Consider the following 20,604-nt stretch of genomic DNA (forward strand, 5'->3'; position numbering starts at 1 on the left):
TAGGCTGTGCGTTACTGACAGCGTACGTCCTCTTTCCCGACTCTTCATCCTACCCTCTAGGGAGCTAAAGGGTGACTTTGGGCAGGTCATTTAACTTCTCTGTGCCTCAGTTCCCTCGTCTGTAAAATGGGGAGGCAACCCGATCGCCTTGTGTCCACTCCAGTGCTTAGAACAGTGCTTGGCACATGGTAAGCGCTTAACAAATGCCGTAATTATCATTATTTACCGCTAGAAAGGGAAGAGTAGGCCGTTCAGTGACCAGTATACTTCTACTTTATATTTTATTCACATTCTTAGCATTTATGTACGTTTCTGTTTTTCATGTATCCTCAATTATTTGTTCATCCTGATGTGTTAGTACCATTTCCTGTTACGTCCCCCATCCCCACCCAATCCGTTTTCCACTGTTTGTTCATTATTTCCGTTTGCTGTCTTTCCCATCAGATTGTAAATTCCTTGACGGTCGGCAATCCAAATCTTACTTTGGATGTCTTCTCTAGGGCATTTAATATACTGCTTCGCGTGCAATAGACACTCAATAAAATACCACCCTTGATTCATCTGTGAACAGTTACCTGTTCCCTCCCCAGCGCTTAGAACAGTGCTTTGCACATAATAATTGCTTAATAAATACCATTATTATTATATATGCTGTAATAGAGGGTGAGAGGAGAATGTTTTTTAGAAAAATGTGCCCATAGGAGCAATGTGATCTTTCCATTTATTTCTCTCAACTTTGAAAATAAAGCTTAAAGAAATGGTAGCAGTAGTTGCCTTAAAAATAATAATACTAATAATGATGGCATTTAAGCGCTTATTATGTGCAAAGCACTGTTCTAAGCGCTGGGGAGGTAACAAGGTGATCAGGTTGTCGCACGGGGGGCTCACAGTCTTCATCCCCATTTTCCAGCCGAGGGAACTGAGGCCCAGAGAAGTGAAGTGACTTGCCCAAAGTCACCCGGCTGACACTTGGCAGAGCCGGGATTTGAACCCATGACCTCTGACTCCAAAGCCCGGGCTCTTTCCACTGGGCTACGCTGCTTCTCGCCGCCTGCCATTTAATTTTGGTTGGATTTACGTGGCAATTTGTGGAAACTGTATATTTGCTGCAGGTACATATATAATAATAACGGCCGCGGTGTTTGTTAAGCACGTACTATGTGTCAAACACTCTACTAAGTGCTAGGGTGGATTCAAGATCATCGGGTCCCAAATGGGGCGCAAGTCTAAATACGAGGGAGAACAGGTATTGAATCCCCATTTTGCAGATGAGGGAACTGAGACACGGAAAAGTTAAGTGACTCACCCAGAGCCACACGGCAGACGAGGGGCAGAATTGGATTAGAAATGGATTAGAGAAGCAGCGTGGCTCAGTGGAAAGAGCCCGGGCTTTGGAGTCAGAGGTCATGGGTTCGAATCCCGCTCCGCCACATGTCTGCTGGGTGACCTTGGGCAAGTCACTTCACTTCCCTGAGCCCCAGTTCCCTCATCTGTAAAATGGGGATGAAGACTGTGAGCCCCCCGTGGGACAACCTGATCACCTTGTATCCCCCCAGCGCTTAGAACAGTGCTGTGCGCATAGTAAGTGCTTAACAAATGCCATCATTATTATTATTATTACTATTATTAGAACCTAGATCCTCTCACTCCCAGTCCCATTCTCTTTCCGCTGGATTATGCATCCCTGTATCTCTTGGCCAAAACAAGAGTCAGGGGCAGACCTGTTTTATTTCAAGAAGAGGAGGGAGGGCTTGACTCTGCTACAGTCCAGGTCAGGATTAAAAAAATATATATATTTTGCGGGGACCCAAAAGGGCGTGGTGGACTACATTTAAAAACGGTGGTACTTACTGAGCACTTCCTGTGTACAGAGAATCGCAGTGAACACGTGGGAGGGTCCAGTTGGGTAAGGAGTTGGGGGCTCGTCCTCTCCGTTAAAGCTTTAAAAAAAGCTGCTTAATCATGATGGTATTTGTTAAGCGCTTACTATGTTCTAAGCGCTGGGGGGATACAAAGGTGATCGGGTTGTCCCACGGGGGGCTCACAGCCTTAATCCCCATTTTCCGGATGAGGGAACTGAGGCACAGAGAAGTGAAGCAAGAAGTGTAGCAAAGCCTTCTCGTTATGCCTGGCATATTTGGGATGGGGAAAAGGACGTGCGTTTTCTCAACTAGGACGTCTGCTTCGGTTTCAGAGACGCAGTGGTCGGCGCCCTAATGCCCGCCAGCATGATCGCCCCGGTCGAATGCTCCTCTTCTTCGTCCCCAGTCCCCCCCTCTGACGGCTCTCTTCTGGGAAGTCCCCTGAACGCGGAGGAGTGTGGCGGAGCCGTTGACATAGAGGACAGATTAAGCCCGAACCCGTGGCAGGATCGGAGAGGGGAGGTAAGGAGCCGGCTTAAAGTAAGCGGTGGCCAAATTTTCCTGATGCCAGGCTGGCCTGGTGAGAGCCTGGTGATGCACCCGCTCCCAGCGGAGACTTCTTTCTCGTCGCCAGAAGGGAGGCAGAGCGGGGAGCCTGAGGGATTCAAGGTCGCCGAGGACGATTGGAGCCACGCAGCAAGGAACCCCAAAAGTGGAAGCGGGGGGCCACTGTGGCAGACCGCCAGGAGGGTGGACGATAGCCTAGATGGGGCTCCCACGGATAATAATAATAATAATGATGGTATTCGTTAAGCACGGCACTGTTCTAAGCGCTGGGGAGGTTACAGAGTGATCAGGTTGTCCCCCGGGCAGCTCCCAGTCAATCCCCATTTTCCAAATGAGGGAACTGAGGCCCAGAGAATAAATAAATAAATAATAATAAATAATGTTGGTATTTGTTAAGCGCTTACTATGTGCAAAGCACTGTTCTAAGCGCTGAGAAGTGAAGTGACTTGCCCAAAGTCACCCAGCTGACAGTTGGCGGAGCCGGGATTTGATCCCGTGTCCTCTAACTCCAAAGCCCGGGCTCTTTCCACTGAGCCACGCGGCTTCCCCAGCCGTACGAACTCCCTTGGCTTGAAGTTTCAGCCGGGATTAAAGAGTGTGCTCCTAAAATACGCTTATGAACCTTAGGGTTGAAGCGTTTTGAACCTATGTAGAGGGGATCCTAGGTTAGACCAAGCCCTCTGGGGGAGGTTTGCCGTTTCGAAAAGGTCACGTTTCGGTAGTTGTGCTGGTAGAATCGATCCCTAGGTGTGGCGGTCCGGGGACGTCGGTCGTCCTGCGCTCACATTTGTGCCGCTTAACTAGGCGGCCCCTTCCGAAGACGCCGTGACCCCGTCAGCCCTGACTCCCTCCGCTGCTTCTGCGTCTTCGCGACCCTTCATCCCCGTCACCGACGATCCCGGAGCCGCCAGTATCATCGCGGAGACGATGACGAAAACCAAGGTGGAGTCTCCGTGCTTGAGCCCGGGTTGGGTGGGAAAACTTTGCCGCTTCCTCCAGGCCCCAGACCCGTTTCGGAAGCCCCGTGAAGCAGGCCTAGCATGTCCAGCGGGACTCTGGTTTCTAGGCACTGAAGGCTGGGAGGCCCGAGCTTTATCCCGCCACCTGTTTTCCTGCCGTGGATTCATTCAGTCGTATTTATTGAGCGCTTACCGTGTGCAGAGCACTGTACTAAGCTCTTGGGAAGTCCAAGTCGGCGACATACGGAGACGGTCCCTACCCAAATAGGGCTCACGGTCTAGAAGGGGGAGACGGACAACAAGACAAAACATGTGGACAGGTGTCAAGTCATCAGAATAAATGTCTTCTAGACTGTGCGCCTGTTGTTGGGTAGGGACCGTCTCTATATAATAATAATAGTAAAAATAATTAATATATAATATGGTAATAATGATAGCATTTATTAAGTGCTCACTATGTGCTCACTGTTCTAAGTGCTGGGGAGGTTACAAGGTGATCAGGTTGTCCCCGGGGGGCTCACGGTCTTAATCCCCATTTTACAGATGAGGTAACTGAGGCCCAGAGAAGTGAAGTGACTTGCCCAGAGTCACACAGCTGGCAATTGGCGGAGGCGGGGTATGAACCCATGACCTCTGACTCCAAAGCCGGGCTCTTTCCATTGAGCCACGCTGCTTCTATATGTTGCCAACTTGTGCTGCCCAAGCGCTTAGTACAGTGCTCTGCACACGGTAAGCGCTCAATAAATACTATTGAATGAATGAATGAGTAAATAGATGGTGGACCCGATTGTGGGGTTATCCAGAAAACGTGGGAAACCCCCACACCTCTAAGCGCTTCTCCATCCTTTTTTTCCTGTGAGAATCTTTTTTCCGACCTAATTGTTCCTCTGTGAACACTGGCTCTTCTCCATTGGCTTCTATCGCTTTCGTTCGCTGGTAACTGGTTTATCATCAATGGTATTTATTGAGTGCTTACTGTGTGCTGAGCACTGTACTAAGCTCTGCAAATGAGTGAATCAACCTTGGATGCATCAGCTTAAAAATGCAAAATACGCGCGATCGAATTTTGCCAGTTTTGGGGGGCTCAGCCCTCTGCCCTCTTAAAGTCCTCCTTTTTATTTTATTTTATTTTATTGGCATTCACTTACTGTACAGAGCCAAAGGGAAGGACAGCACACACGACTACGTGTTATTCATTCAGTCGTATTTATTGAGCGCTTAACTATGTGCTGCAATTATTTATTTATTTATTTATTGAGCGCTTGCCATGTGCAGAACACTGTACTAAGCGCTTGGGAAGTACAAGTTGGCAACATATAGAGCCACTTCCTACCCAGCAACGGGATTTGTTGTTCAAGTTTTCCGTGTATCAAGTTGGCTCTTGAACACTTCTTATATAAGACATTTTTACCGCTTCTACTGAAGTCCTGCGAGGACTAATTTGGAATTTAAAGAAGCAGCCTTGCCTAGCAGACAGAGCACGGGCATGGGAGTCGAAGGGCCTAGTTGAGAAGCAGCGTGGCTCAGTGGAAAGAGCCTGGGCTTTGGAGTCAGAGGTCATGGGTTCAAATCCTGCTCCGCCACTTGTCAGCTGGGTGACTTTGGGCAAGTCACATCACTTCTCTGGGCCTCAGTTACCTCATCTGGAAAATGGGGATGAAGACTGGGAGCCCCCCGTGGGACAACCTGATCACCTTATAACCTCCCCAGCGCTTAGCCCCTTTCATCTTTGAATGAACGAACTAATCGGTGAAAGTGTATTTTTCCCGTTTCCATAATCGTTTGCTCCTTTCATCTTTGAATGAACGAATGAATCGGTGAAAGTATATTTTTCCCGTTTCCATAATCGTTTGCTCCTTTCATCTTTGAATGAACGAATGAATCGGTGAAAGTATATTTTTTCCCGTTTCCATAATCGTTTGCTCCTTTCATCTTTGAATGAACTAATGAATCGGTGAAAATATATTTTTTCCCATTTCCATAATCATTTGCTCCTTTCATCTTTGAATGAACGAATGAATTGGAGAAAGTTTATTTTTTCCCGTTTCCATAATCGTTTGTTCCTTTCATCTTTGAGTGAACGAATGAATTGGAGAAAGTATATTTTTTCCCGTTTCCATAATCATTTGCTCCTTTCATCTTTGAATGAATGAATGAATCGGTGAAAGTATATTTTTTCCCGTTTCCATAATCGTTTGCTCCTTTCATCTGTGAATGAACGAATGAATCAGTGAAAGTATATTTTTTCCCGTTTCCATAATCGTTTGCTCCCTTTATCTGTGAATGAACGATTGAATCGGTGAAAGTATATTTTTTCCCGTTTCCATAATCGTTTGCTCCTTTCATCTTTGAATGAATGAATGAATCGGTGAAAGTATATTTTTTCCTGTTTCCATAATCGTTTTCTCCTTTCATCTTTGTATGAATGAATGAATCGGTGAAAGTATATTTTTTCCCGTTTCCATAATCGTTTGCTCCTTTCATCTGTGAATGAACGAATGAATCGGTGAAAGTATATTTTTTCCCATTTCCATAATCGTATGCTCCTGTCATCTTTGAGTGAACGAATGAATGGGTGAAAGTATATTTTTTCCCGTTTCCATAATTGTTTGCTCCTTTCATCTGTGAATGAACGAATGAATTGGTGAAAGTATATTTTTTCCCATTTCCCTAATCGTTTGCTCCTTTCATCTTTGAGTGAACGAATGAATCGGTGAAAGTATATTTTTTCCCTTTTCCATAATCGTTTGCTCCTGTCATCTTTGAATGAACGAATGAATCGGTGAAAGTATATTGTTTCCCGTTTCCATAATCGTTTGCTCCTTTCATCTGTGAATGAACGAATGAATCGGTGAAAGTATATTTTTTCCCGTTTCCATAATCGTTTGCTCCGTTTGTCTTTGTATGAACGAATGAATCGGTGAAAGTATATTTTTTCCCGTTTCCATAATTGTTTGCTCCTTTCATCTGTGAATGAACGAATGAATCGGTGAAAGTATATTTTTTCCCTTTTCCATAATCGTTTGCTCCTGTCATCTTTGAATGAACGAATGAATCGGTGAAAGTATATTGTTTCCCGTTTCCATAATCGTTTGCTCCTTTCATCTGTGAATGAACGAATGAATCGGTGAAAGTATATTTTTTCCCGTTTCCATAATTGTATGCTTCTGTCATCTTTGAGTGAACGAATGAATCGGTGAAAGTATATTTTTTCCCTTTTCCATAATCGTTTGCTCCTGTCATCTTTGAATGAACGAATGAATGGGTGAAAGTATATTTTTTCCCGTTTCCATAATTGTTTGCTCCTTTCATCTGTGAATGAACGAATGAATCGGTGAAAGTATATTTTTTCCTGTTTCCATAATCGTTTGCTCCTTTTGTCTTTGTATGAACGAATGAATCGGTGAAAGTGTATTTTTTCCCGTTTCCATAATCGTTTGCTCCTTTCATCTTTGAGTGAACGAATGAATCGGTGAAAGTATATTTTTTCCCGTTTCCATAATCGTTTTCTCCTTTCATCTTTGTATGAATGAATGAATCGGTGAAAGTATATTTTTTCCCGTTTCCCTAATCGTTTGCTCCTTTCGTCTTTCAGGACGTCGAGAGCCAAAGCAAAGCTTCGGGCCCAGAGCCCCAGGACCTGGATGAATTCACCAGCCTGTTAGTGCCCGATGATACGCGGGTCATGGTTGACTTGCTGAAGCTGGCCGTATCCAGCAGGGCTGGCGAAAAGGGAAAGGAAGTCCTTTCCGCGGTGCTTTCTGGCATGGGCACAGCCTATCCCCAGGTGAGGTCCCACGTTGGAACAAAACGCCCTCGCGAATGTCCGTCGCCTTCCTTGGCCGGCAGTGATTTTCTCCAGAGTTCACAGGGCAGCGGTATAACGTTTAGGAAAGCCGCCGTACAACTGCCGTAAAACATTTAGGGTTTGATGTGGGGCTGCAGGGTGAAGGAAGGTAGAGCAAGAGTGCTTAATGGACCTTTGCACATAAATGAAAAATTATACACAGGTAGGTCAAACCCCTCGGCTCTGTTCATGGAATCTGATTTCAAGCAAATAATAATAATAATGATAACATTTATTAAGGGCTTACTAAGTGCAAAGCACAAATGAGAAGCAGCGTGGCTCAGTGGAAAAGAGCCCGGGCTTTGGAGGCCGAGGTCATGGGTTGAAATCTCGGCTCCGCCGCTTGTCAGCTGGGTCACTTTGGGCAATAATAATAATGATGATGGCATTTCTTAAGCGCTTACTATGTGTAAAGTGCTTAGAACAGTGCTCAGCGCTTGGAACATTGCTTTGCACATAGCACTTAATAAATGCCATCATCATCATCATCATCAAAGCAGTGTTCTAAGCACTGGGGAGCGCTTACTGTGTGCAGAGCACTGTACTAAGCGCCTGGGATGTACAAGTTGGCAACGTATAGAGGCGGTCCCTACCCAACAACGAGCTCACACTTGTCAGCTGTGTGACTTGGGGCAAGTCACTTCACTTCTCTGGGCCTCAGTTACCTCATCTGGAAAATGGGGATGAAGACTGTGAGCCCCCCGTGGGACAACCTGATCACCTTGTAACCTCCCCAGTGCTTAGAACAGTGCTTTGCACATAGTAGGCGCTTAATAAATGCCATCATCGTTGTTGTTGTTTATTAGTTTATTAGATAAAAAGTCAGAAGTTTATTAGATTAAAAATTAGAGAAGCAGCGTGGCTCAGCGGAAAGAGCCCGGGCTTTGGAGTCAGAAGTTGTGGGTTCAAATCCTGGCTCTGCCACTTATCAGCTGTGTGACTTTGGGCAAGCCACTTAACTTCTCTGTGCCTCAGTTACCTCATCTGTAAAATGGGGATTAAGACTGTGAGCCCCACGTGGGACAACCTGATCACCTTGTATTCCCCCCCAAGTGCTTAGAACAGTGCTTTGCACATAGTAAGCGCTTAATAAATGCCATCATCATGGTTGTTGTTTATTAGTTTATTAGATTAAAAGTCAGAAGTTTATTAGATTAAAAACTAGAGAAGCAGCGTGGCTCAGCGGAAGGAGCCCGGGCTTTGGAGTCAGAGGTCGTGGGTTCAAATCCCGGCTCTGCCACTTGTCAGCTGTGTGACTTTGGGCAAGCCACTTAGCTTCTCTGTGCCTCAGTTACCTCATCTGTAAAATGGGGATTAAGACTGTGAGCCCCATGTGGGACAACCTGATCACCTTGTATTCCCCCCCAAGTGCTTAGAACAGTGCTTTGCACATAGTAAGCGCTTAATAAATGCCATCATCATTGTTGTTGTTTATTAGATTAAAAGTCAGAAGTTTATTAGATTAAAAATTAGAGAAGCAGCGTGGCTCAGCGGAAAGAGCCCGGGCTTTGGAGTCAGAAGTCGTGGGTTCAAATCCTGGCTCCACCACTTATCAGCTGTGTGACTTTGGGCAAGCCACTTAACTTCTCTGTGCCTCAGTTACCTCGTCTGTAAAATGGTGATTAAGACTGTGAGCCCCATGTGGGACAACCTGATCACCTTGTATTCCCCCCCCAGTGCTTAGAACAGCGCTCTGCACATCGTAAGCACTTAATAAATGCCATGATTATTATTATTAAGTTGGTAAGTATGTTTTCTTCACCGAATATGTGATGGAAAATAACAAGAAGGGAAAATGATTAGATTCAAGCATTTAGTACAGTGCTCTGCACACAGTAAGCGCTCAATAAATATGATTGATTGATTGGAAAATGATCAAAAATGGTGTGCAGAAAAGACAATTCCCTGCCAGCTTCCAGCAGGACTTGTATTTCCCCCTTCTGGAGCCCTGTAGGGAATGGGGCAGCTTTGGAGCCCAGGCCTGGGGTCAGGAGGGATCGCCATCCCGATCCAGGAACTGCTGGGAAAATGACATCCACGCAGCTCAAGGGGGTGGGTGGTCTGGTCCCTCATATCTCACTGCGCCGGACTGTACTGGATGCCACCACTCTAAGGCCTCGCCTGACTAGGCTGACCAAAGGAAGGTTCTGGGGGGGCCTGTGGGAAGCGAGGACAGAAATGTCTCCCCCTTCTAGACCGTGAGCCCGTTGTCAGGTAGGGACCGTCTCTATATGTCGCCGACTTGGACTTCCCAAGCGCTTAGTACAGTGCTCTGCACGCAGCAAGCGCTCAGGAAATACGATCGAATGAATGAGTGAATGAGTGATCAGCAGGGCCGATCTTGGTTCAGGAACCAGTTATTCTGAGAAGACTGGCCTTGACTAAACCTTTCGACTACAGGAACCGTGGATCTGCGGCTTTTTCATTCGCTCCGTTTTCCCCTTTTCTCCTCTTAGGTAGCCGACATGTTACTGGAGCTCTGTGTAACAGAATTAGAGGATGTAGCTACAGATTCTCAAAGCGGCCGCCTCTCATCCCAGCCTGTCGTCGTTGAAAGTAGCCATCCTTATACTGATGATACTTCCACCAGTGGAACTGTTAAGATACCAGGTACTCGGGGGGGGTGTGTGTGTCTGTGTGTTTGCGTGAAAGAACGCGCATCCGTCGGGCAACCAAGGAACGGGAGGGAATATTGAGCACCAAATCACGTATCTTGTATCGCCTCGTGACCACAGAATGATTACTCCGATTTTTGGGAAAACGTACTGCTGAATCGTACAAGAGGAGAAGCAGCGTGGCTCAGTGGAAAGAGCCCGGGCTTTGGAGTCGGAGGTCACGGGTTCGAATCCCGGCTCCGCCCATTGTCAGCTGGGTGACTTTGGGCATGCCACTTCACTCCTCTGGGCCTCAGTGACCTCATCTGGAAAATGGGGATTAAAGACTGTGAGCCCCCCCCTTGGGACCACAGGATCACCTTGTAACCTCCCCAGCGCTTAGAACAGTGCTTTGCGCATAGTAAGCGCCTAATAAATGCCATCGTTATTATTACGAAGCATATTCTTGGGCCTCACTCTCCTCATCTGTCAAATGAAGATTAAATACCTGTTCTCCGCCCTACTAGACTGTGGGCCCCATGTGGAATGGAGACTGCACCCGCAGTGATTATGTTGCATCTTTTAGACTGTGAGCCCGCTGTTGGGTAGGGACCGTCTCTATATGTTGCCCACTTGTACTTCCCAAGCGCTTAGTACAGTGCTCTGCACACAGTAAGCGCTCAATAAATACGATTGAATGAATGAATCTTTCCTGGCACTTGCCCCATGGTTTATATACACTAAAGCAAATACCATAATATTGAATGTTATTTCATTGCAGGGCCAGATATGTTGTGCCTATTGAATCTGTGGCGATGCAAGTATCTCCCTGGTGTATTAGTAACCAAAGGTGACTCTGTTTTAACGGTTTCCGTGCCTTTTTGCCCTTCAGGTGCGGAAGGGCTCCGGGTGGAATTTGATCGTCAGTGTTCCACGGAGCGGCGGCACGATCCCCTCACTGTAATGGACGGCGTCAACAGGATCGTCTCGGTGCGATCGGGTGAGGAAGCTCCCAGTGATCTATTCTTTTGGAAAGCAGAGTTTCGGTTGTCTTAGGAAACGGCGTTCTCTGAGAGTCTACCGTTTACAGAACGCTTTCAGGTGCTAGTAGTAAAAGTGTGCAGAAAGTGAATAAATTGAATTAACTTGAATTACCTTCTCTGTGCCTCAGTTACCTCATCGGTAAAATGGCATTTGAGACTGCGAGCCCCACGTGGGACATGGACTGTGTCTAACCTGATTAATTTGTGTCTACCCCGGTGCTTCGTAATAATAATAATAATAATGGCATTTGTTAAGCGCTTACTATGTGCAAAGCACTGTTCTGAGTGCCGGGGGAGGGGGGAATACAAGGTGATAAGGTTGCTCCACGTGGGACTCACAGTCTTAATCCCCATTTTACAGACGAGATGACTGAGGTTCAGAGAAGTTAAGTGACTTGCCCAAAGCCACACAGCAGACATGTGGCGGAGCCGGGATTAGAAACCATGACTCTGGCTCCCAAGCCCGGGCTCTTTCCCCTGAGCCATGCTGCTTCACTAACAAATCCCATAAAAAAAAATAAAATAATATCCAACATTTGCTTGTTGTTAGGGGGATAACATGACCAGGGAAGCAAGGCAAAGCCCTGGAAGAGGTTTTAAGAGGGCTCTAGGGAGAGAAGGGGTGAGGTTTTAGCAGATTTGAAAGGGAAGGGACGGGCATAGTGGGTTGGGGGAGGAAAGTTGAGGTCTGGTTTGAAGGTGAGCTTGGGAGGAGTGAAAAGCGTCAGCTGAAGAGCAGCAGGTGAAAAGAGTAGAAAGCAGTCGGGAATATCTGTTTTGAGATGTTGATGGGAAGATAAGCTGACAGAATAGTGTGAACTCTTATTTTCTCATTTGCTTTCCCTGCTGAGAATGGAAAATTCGTATTTCCAGTGAATTGTCTCCCGTTCTGGCAGGATAGGCAAAGTAAAACTCATCAAACAGGAATGCCTTTAGATCAGTCAATCAATTAATCAATCAATCGTATTTATTGAGCACTTACTGTGTGCAGAGCACTGTACTAAGCGCATGGGAAGTACAAGTTGGCAACATGTAGAGACGGTCCCTACCCAACAGTGGGCTCACAGTCTAGAAAATGACTCTCCCCAAGAGCGATGACATCTTCAAGATCAAATGCCGGGAGCCGGTTAATTATTTAGTAGTTTAGCCACCGTTGGTTGGATGGTCACTTAACTTCTCTGTGCCTCAGTTACCTCATCTGTAAAATGGGGATTAAGACTGGGAGTCCCACATGGGACAACCTGATCACCTTGTAACCTCCCTAGCGCTTAGAACAGTGCTTTGCACATAGTAAGCGCTTAATAAATGCCATTATTATTATTATTATTATTATTATTATCATTATTATTATTATGGGGGCATTAGAATGCCGCTGTTGGACACTGTCTAGCAATGGGTAGAAGACAGAGGCGAAAGGAAACCAACATTTCCATGCTTAACATTTTCATAAGCGCTTAGTACAGTGCTCTGCACACAGTAAGCACTCAATAAACACAATTGAATGAATACTTGGTATCTGTCATTTTTCAACTTTATCCTTTATCCTTTTTGTGTTTTGAAATAGTAAAACAAAATCGATTACATTTACTGAGCCCCGGCTGAGTACGGAGCATTGGACTAAGCATGTCAGATTGCTTGTATCGTTATTAATAGCCTGTGTGCTGGAGGTGAAGGGTTCAGCGATTAGAACAGTGCTTTGCACATAGTGAGCGCTTAATAAATGCCATTTATTATTACTATTATTATTATTAATTCTCCCAAGATAAGATTCATGTTAGATCATCATCCTGGAGTGGAATATCGCCTAGGAGAAAGAGAGTAGGGCCGGGAATCACCACACCAATCTAATCCCAGCTCTCTGACCTGCGGTGTGACCTTAAGCAAGTTGCTTTGCCTCTTGGTCCTCGGTTTATTCGTGTATAAAATGGGAGTAATAATAATAATAATATTAATGATGGTATTTGTTAAGCGCTTACTATGTGCAAAGCACTGTTCTAAGCGCCGGGGAGGTTACGAGGTGATCAGGTTGTCCCACTGGGGGCTCACAGTTTTAATCCCCATTTTACAGATGAGCTCACTGAGGCCCAGAGAAGTTAAGTGACTTGCCCCAAGTCACACAGCTGACAGTTGGGGGAGCCGGGATTCGAACCCATGACCTCTGACTCCAAAGCCCGGGTTCTTTCCACTGAGCCACGCTGCTTCTCAGCATAATGATACCTGCCTCTTCCTACTTTACAGGGCTGTCTTGAGTGTAAAATGCAACAATTGGTGTGGAAGTGATTCGGAAAAATGAAAATGCCATACCGGCGAACAAAAGTATCGTTGTTATCATTAACACATAGGGCTTAAGACACTTGAGATAGAAAGACGTCAGATGTTTCCAGAGCAGCAGCGTGGCTCAGCGGAAAGAGCCCAGGCTTTGGAGTCAGAGGTCACGGGTTCAAATCCCGGCTCCGCCAATTATCAATCAATCAATCAGTCGTATTTATTGAGCGCTTACTATGTGCAGAGCAGAGCACTGTACAATTGTCAGCTGTGTGACTTTGGGCCCGTCACTTCACTTCTCTGGGCCTCAGTTCCCTCATCTGGAAAACGGGGATTACGATTGTGAGCCCCACGTGGGACAACCTGATCACCTTGTATCCCCCAGCTCTTAGAACAGTGCTTTGCACGTAGTAAGTGCTTAACAAATGCCATCATTATTATTATTATTATTATTATTTGGAGTCAGAGGTCATGGGTTCAAATTCCGGCTCCTCCATTGCCAACTGTGTGACTTTGGGCAAGTCACTTCTCTGGGCCTCAGTTACCTCGTCTGCGAAATGGGGATTAAGACTGTGAGCCCCCCGTGGGACAACCTGATCACCTCGTAACCTCCTCGGCGCTTTGCACATAGTTAGCGCTTAATAAATGCCGCTATTATTATTATTCTAGGAAACATAAATTTGGAAATAATAATAATAATGATGGCATTTGTTAAGCACTTACTATGTGCAAAGCACCGTTCTAAGCGCTGGGGGGATAAAAGGTGATCAGGTTGTCCCACGTGGGACTCACAGTCTTAATCCCCATTTTACAGATGAGGTAACTGAGGCTCAGGGGAGTTAAGTGGCTTGTCCAAGGTCACACAGCAGCAGAGTAGCAGCGTGGCTCAGTGGAAAGAGCCTGGGCTTTGGAGTCCGAGGTCATGGGTTCGAATCCCGGCTCCGCCAATTGTCAGCTGGGTGATTCTGGGCGAATCACTCAACCTCTCAGCATTACTTCCAAGTCGCGATTTCGCTTGCGAGAAACTGATCTAATTTCGCATACAAAGAAGATTCCGGGACTTTGAGAGCACTGACATCCTGAAAGCCATCACCCTGTGGGCTGTCTTCCTTCGACAGGTCGCGAATGGTCCGACTGGTCCAGTGAGCTGCGGATTCCCGGAGACGAATTAAAGTGGAAGTTCATAAGTGACGGGTCTGTGAACGGGTGGGGCTGGCGTTTCACCGTCTACCCCATTATGCCAGCGGCAGGTAAAACGTTAGTCTTTAACGAACCAATTAATGGCGCGTTTTGAGCCGTTACTGTGCGCTCATCCATCCATTCGATCGTATTTATTGAGCGCTTTCTGTGTGCAGAGCACTGGACTTAGCGCTTGGGAAGTACAAGTTGGCAACTCATTCATTCAGTCAGTCAGTCGTATTTATTGAGCGCTTCCTGTGTGCAGAGCACTGGACTTAGCGCTTGGGAAGTACAAGTCGGCAACGTATAGAGGCGGTCCCTACCCAACAGCGGGCTCACAGTCTAGAAGGGGAAGACGGACGACAAAGCAAAATGTGTGGACAGGTGTCGTCAGAAGAAATAGAAATAAAGTTAGATGCACATCATTGAGAAAATAAATAGAATGGTAAATATGTCCAAGTAAAATAAATAGAGTAATCAGTCTGTACAAACATATATACAGGTGCCGTGGGGAGGGGAAGGAGGTAGGACGGTGGGGATGGAGAGGAGGAGAGGAAAAAGGGGGCTCATCCATACCGCTACCGTGGTAATCCAGCCACTCGTCGTCCGTCTTCCCCATGCTTCACTCGGCTGCCTAGATCCTTTTTCGACGGAAATGTCCTGGACACGGCACTCCGCTCCTCCAAAGACTTCAGTGGTTACCCGTGCCACCTCCCTATCGAACCAGAACTCCTCTCCGTTGGCTTTAGAGGACTCCATCACCTTGCCCCCTCCTGTCTCACGTCATTTCTCTCCGTCTGCAACCCGGCCTACTCACTTTGCTCCTCTAGCTCTGTTTTTCACTGTGCCTCCATCTCGCCTGTCTCGCTGCCGGCCTCGAACGCCCTCCCTTCTCTAATCCGGCAGACAACCGCTCCCCCCCGCTTCCAGACCTTATTGAAGGCACATCTTCCCTGAGAGGCCTTCCCAGGCTCAGCCCCACTTTTCCTCATCTCCCATTCCTTTCTGCGTCGCCCTGACTTGCTCCCTTAACTCTTCCGCCCTCTCCCAGCCCCAAAACACTAAGGAACACATCTCTAATTTTATTCATTTGTATTGATGTTTGTCTCCCCACCTCTAATAATAATAATAATAATGGCATTTATTAAGCGCTTACTATGTGCACTGTTCTAAGCGCTGGGGAGGTTACAAGGCGATCAGGTTGCCCCACGGGGGGCTCACAGTCTCAATCCCCATTTTCCCGATGAGGGAACTGAGGCCCAGAGAAGTGACCTGCCCAAAATCCCCCCACTTTACCTCCTTCCCCTCCCCACAGCACCTGTATATATGTATATATTCATTCATTCAATCATATTGAGCGCTTACTGTGTGCAGAGCACTGTACTAAGCACTTGGGAAGTACACATCAGCAACAGAGTATATGTTTGTACATATTTATTACTCTATTTTACTTGTACATATTTATTCTATTTATTTTATTTGGTTTATATGTTTTGTTTTGTTGTCTGTCTCCCCCTTCCAGACTGTGAGCCTGCTGTTGGGTAGGGACCGTCTCTATATGTTGCAAGCTTGTACTTCCCAAGCGCTTAGTACAGTGCTCTGCACACAGTAAGCACTCAATAAATATGATTGAATGAATGGTAGTATTTTCCAGTTGATGTAATCTTTTTAAAAGCTGGATAATATCGAAGCCACCTGTCATGAGGAGTGTTTTGAAAGTGCGAATGTACCGGGCCGGCCATTTGGCAAACTAGGAATTCATTCATTCATTCATTCAGTCGTATTTATTGAGCGCTTACTGTGTGCAGAGCACTGTACTAAGCGCTTGGGAAGTACAAGTTGGCAGCATAACATAGGTAATGCCTATATGGAACCCGACAGACTCCCAGGAGCCTTCCTGCACCAAGAAACACATACAGTAGCGATGGTCTTTGAAGAACAATAGGCAGAGGAGTTGAAGGCAGAGCACCATTCAGTCTTTCCAAAGTTGGAGAAAATGTTTATTTTCCGGGAGACTGCCTTGTAGTTTGGATGGCAAAACTGGTATTGAGCCAGTATTTTCGCGATCACGGTTTTGCAAGATTTGCAAACCTTGGGTGAATTGAAAATGAAAATGTAGTGACCTCTTCAAAAACACACCCAACAAAAAAAATTGTGAATTTTTCAGGCCCCAAAGATCTCCTTTCAGATCGCTGCATCCTCTCCTGTCCATCAATGGACCTGGTAACGTGTCTCCTGGACTTCCGCTTGAATCTGACTTCCAACCGGAGCATAGTTCCGCGACTGGCGGCGTCTCTGGCAGCGTGTGCTCAACTCAGTGCCCTAGGTAAGCTTAAAGTTTCCAGCGGGGCTTCGGTTTGGCCTTCCCCTCGGACCCATCCAGATGCTTTTCACTGTGAGGCAGAAAGTGTGGGGCTCTTTCCCGTGAAATAGCCAGCCAGTTGGGGCCAGAGCGTATTTTCAACTTAATCGTCAGTTATCTGGATCTTCCTGTGTTTCTCGGTGGAAAAAAGATATTCTCCAAGCCTTCAACAGGATGTGTGTCATCATTTCAGCTGCTGGCCACAGAATGTGGGCTCTTCAGAGGCTGAGGAAGCTACTGACTACGGAATTCGGACAGTCTATCAATATTCACAGAATTCTTGGAGATAACGATGGAGAAACTCGAGCTATGGTAGGGCAAGTACCGTGTTTAAGCGTATTCGGACCATTGGCGTCTTAAAGAGAGTATCATTTCCAGGGCGTAGGAGGCGGTGGTCGTTCACTCGTTCATTCATTCAGTCGTATTTATCGAGCGTTTACTGTGTGCGGAGCACTGAACTAAGCGCTTGGGAAGTACAGGTTGGCGACCTATAGAGACGGTCCCTACCCAACAACGGGCTCACGGTCTAGAAGGTCCGAAGTTCGAGAGGAAGGACTGTAACGCTGTGACCCGTCCACCTTCTCCAGTTCATTCCTCTGACCGTCCCCGAACTTTGTTGTGTCCTTGGCTCCAGAGATCGGGGCAGGCTGAATTTCTGGAGCCCACCCAGACCGACCCTGGTTTGGTGGTTCCAAATCAATCCATCAATCCACGCTACGTTGGGGGGGCTTTGTATGTACGGAGTGCTTGGGAGTGCACAGTAAACAGACACAATGCCCGCCCTCAAAGAGCTCGCAATCTAGCGAAGGATGAGCCCAGCCTCCCTTTATTTAGGGCAACACCCTCACGGTCATCTCCGTGGGCTTCTGGGATTTCATCATTTCCCCCAACCCCTCTCTTGCCAAAGCAGGCCCTGATGAGAAGGCGTTCCACATAGCCGAGTGCTCTTTCCCCTCCCAAGATAGGATTGCACCTTCCAGTTGGAAGTCCTCCAAGAAGACCCTCCCTCCTCTTTGAGGAAAATGAAAATGGTCCAGTGTCCTTCGGGCTTTCCTGCCCCCAATTGTTAACATCACACTTTTCAGGAAGGATACCCAAACCGCTAGCTCTTGACACCGCTGTGATTATAGGTACAGTGCCCCCAGAATGGACGGTGACAAGTTTGGTTTTCCCTCAGAGTTTCACGGGCAGCGCGCTGGCCGCTCTGGTGAAAGGCTTGCCGGAAGCTTTGCAGAGGCAGTTCGACTACGAAGACCCCATTGTGAGGGGTGGGAAGCAACTGCTCCACAGCCCTTTCTTCAAGGTGTGCGGTCGGGAGGGTGGCACACACACACACGCGTGTTCTTCGTGGGTCAGTGGCAATTTAGGCGCAATTCCAGACCTGTCAGCGGGAGCCTTCCGGTTCAGTTCTGCAGGTGGCATTCTTGCCAACGTTGATTCCGTGACAAGAAGAGCCCAGTTATCCCGTTTTTGTGTCGCTTCGTTCCCAAGTCGATCCTGAATGATACCTTTTGAATTATAATAGTAATGATGGCATTGGTCAATAAAATCCGTCTCCTCCAGACTATAAGCTCATTGTAGGTAATAATAATGATGGCATTTATTAAGCGCTATGTGCAAAGCACTGTTCTAAGCGCTGGGGAGCAATCGGGTTGTCCCACGGGGGGCTCGCAGTCTTTAATACCTATTTTAAAGATGAAGTAACTGAGGCCCAGAGAAGTTAAGTGACTTGCCCAAAGTCACACAGCTGACCGTTGGCGGAGCCGGGATTTGAACCCGTGACCTCCGACTCCCAAGCCCGGGCTCTTTCCATTGAGCCGCACTGCTTCCCTAATGAATATTCCAAGACCTTTGTCAGTGTGGCTCTGCTTAGCTGTGTGTTGCAGATGGGAGAGCCCCCCTGGTATAGGAACAGCAAACCTAAGCTCCTTCCATTCATTCATTCAGTCATATTAATTGAGCGCTTACTGTGTGCGGAGCACTGTACTGAGCGCTTGAGAAGTACAGGTCAGCAACATATAGAGACGGTCTCTACCCACCAGCGGGCTCACGGTCTAGAAGGGGGAGACAGAAAACAAAATGTGTGGACGGGTGTCAGAGTCGTCAGAACAAATAGAATTAGAGCTAGACGCACATCTTTAACAAGATAAATAGACTAGTAAATATGTCCACATAAAATAAATAGAGTAATAAATCTGTATAAACGTATATACAGGTGCTGTGGGGAGGGGAAGGAGGAGAGGAAAAAGGGGGCTCAGTGTGGGAAGGCCTCCTGGAGGAGGTGAGCTCTCAGGAGGGCTTTGAAGGGAGGAAGAGAGTTAGTTTGGCGGGATGTGAGGAGGGGAGGGTATTCCGGGCCAGGGGATCGTAGGATGCTTTCCAAGCGCTTAGCCTTACTTCTGTTTTTCGCCGGTTGCAGGTTCTGGTAGCTCTCGCCTGTGACTTGGAATTGGATACTCTTCCTTGTTGTGCGGAAACCCACAAATGGGCCTGGTTTAGGAGATACTGCATGGCCTCCAGAGTGGCCGTAGCCCTGGACAGACGCACTCCGCTGCCCCGCCTGTTCCTCGATGAGGTACTTGGGGAGAGTCTAAACCGATCTGGGGAACTGAAGGTAGTCTGAGAGAGGAAATTGAATGGTGATATCACTTTGTCCAGGACCTTGGGCTACGGTGTAGAGAGATTTAGATCTGTTTGGTTTTTTTGCCAGGTCCTGTTGTAGAAATGAAAGGTAAGCTGACTGTTAATTTTACAGAGGGAGAATGCCCATTCATTCATTCAACCGTATTTATTGAGCGCCTACTGTGTGCAGAGCCGTGTACTGAGCGCTTGGGAAGGACAAATGGGCAACATAGAGAGATGGTCCGTACCCAACAACGGGCTCACGGTCTACAGTGTACAGTGCTCTTATTTTAAAATACAGTACTGCCTCTTGATATCTTTGTTTCTCATTTTCTTTCAGCTTCTGTCAATCAATCTGTAGTATTTATTGAGGGCTTACTGTGTACAGAACACTCTACTAAGTGCTTGGGAGTAGTGCAGAAGACTGTACTAAGCGCGTGGGAGAGGACGATATAACATCATTGCCAGGCATATTTGCTGTCCACAGTGAGCTTACAGTCTAGAGGGGGAGACAGGCAATATAAATAAGTCCATTGCAGATATGGACAAAAGTGACGTGGGGCTGAATGTGGGGTGAATAAATGTTGCAAATCCAAGTGCAAGGGTGACAGAGAAGGGTGTGGGAGAAGAGGAAATGAGGACTTAGGGAAGGCCTCTGTCGTGTTGTTTTCAGCAGTGAGTTTTCTCTTTATGGCTTCATTTCTGCAACCCCATTTAATACTTGTAGACAATTAGGAGATAAATCAAAGACAATCGGTTTCAGCTGAAAAATGGAATAACTGATGGAATATTGGAATTTTTAGAGCCAAATACTTTATGCTATTTATAAGCATCGGATAGTTAATAAAAACTTGTTCTACTGCAGCTAGACAAATAAAAAAAAAAGGCCCTTAGAATAAAATGTCTTTCCATCAAATTTCACATCTAAGTCAATGATAGATGTGTCTCCGATAGGAGACACAAGCTCAGCTCAGTTTCTCCAGAGTCTCACAGGGACGGATAACCCTCCCAATTTGATCCCCCAAATCAAACCTGCCCTAGTTGAGGCTGCGGCGATGGTTCAACCACCCTACCTCAGCTTGGGGAAACTGAGTCGGGCCTGCGGGCCCTCCGGCAGATCCCGCTTCTCGAAGGACGTCCATACCGGTGCCTTGACTTCCCGAGAGCCAGCTCTGAGCCCAGGCTTCCAAGTTGCTTTCCCAAGGTTCCTCATCCGGGTTGAAGTCCAGGCTCTGGAAGCTAGGCCACCGAAACCTGAACTGTTCCGATTAAAAATCCAACTTATGCTCGGGGTTTCGTGACGT

The 20,604-nt window shown here is 46.8% G+C and overlaps 1 protein-coding gene across 1 annotated transcript in view; it reads left to right on the forward strand.

Moving 5' to 3' along the window:
- Positions 1–20,604, forward strand: part of HERC2 (HECT and RLD domain containing E3 ubiquitin protein ligase 2) — a 319,306-nt gene that overhangs the window by 267,808 nt on the left and 30,894 nt on the right. Inside the window, exons 66-75 of the mRNA XM_038760185.1 lie at positions 2,195–2,384; positions 3,234–3,371; positions 6,984–7,175; positions 9,692–9,845; positions 10,722–10,829; positions 14,256–14,387; positions 16,484–16,642; positions 16,872–16,990; positions 17,856–17,981; positions 19,098–19,253. Coding sequence (XP_038616113.1) covers positions 2,195–2,384; positions 3,234–3,371; positions 6,984–7,175; positions 9,692–9,845; positions 10,722–10,829; positions 14,256–14,387; positions 16,484–16,642; positions 16,872–16,990; positions 17,856–17,981; positions 19,098–19,253 — 1,474 coding nt within the window. The remainder of the gene's footprint in view (positions 1–2,194; positions 2,385–3,233; positions 3,372–6,983; positions 7,176–9,691; positions 9,846–10,721; positions 10,830–14,255; positions 14,388–16,483; positions 16,643–16,871; positions 16,991–17,855; positions 17,982–19,097; positions 19,254–20,604) is intronic.

The sequence above is a fragment of the Tachyglossus aculeatus genome, chromosome 18, assembly GCF_015852505.1.
Source record: "Tachyglossus aculeatus isolate mTacAcu1 chromosome 18, mTacAcu1.pri, whole genome shotgun sequence".
In the NCBI taxonomy this organism is placed as follows: domain Eukaryota; kingdom Metazoa; phylum Chordata; class Mammalia; order Monotremata; family Tachyglossidae; genus Tachyglossus; species Tachyglossus aculeatus.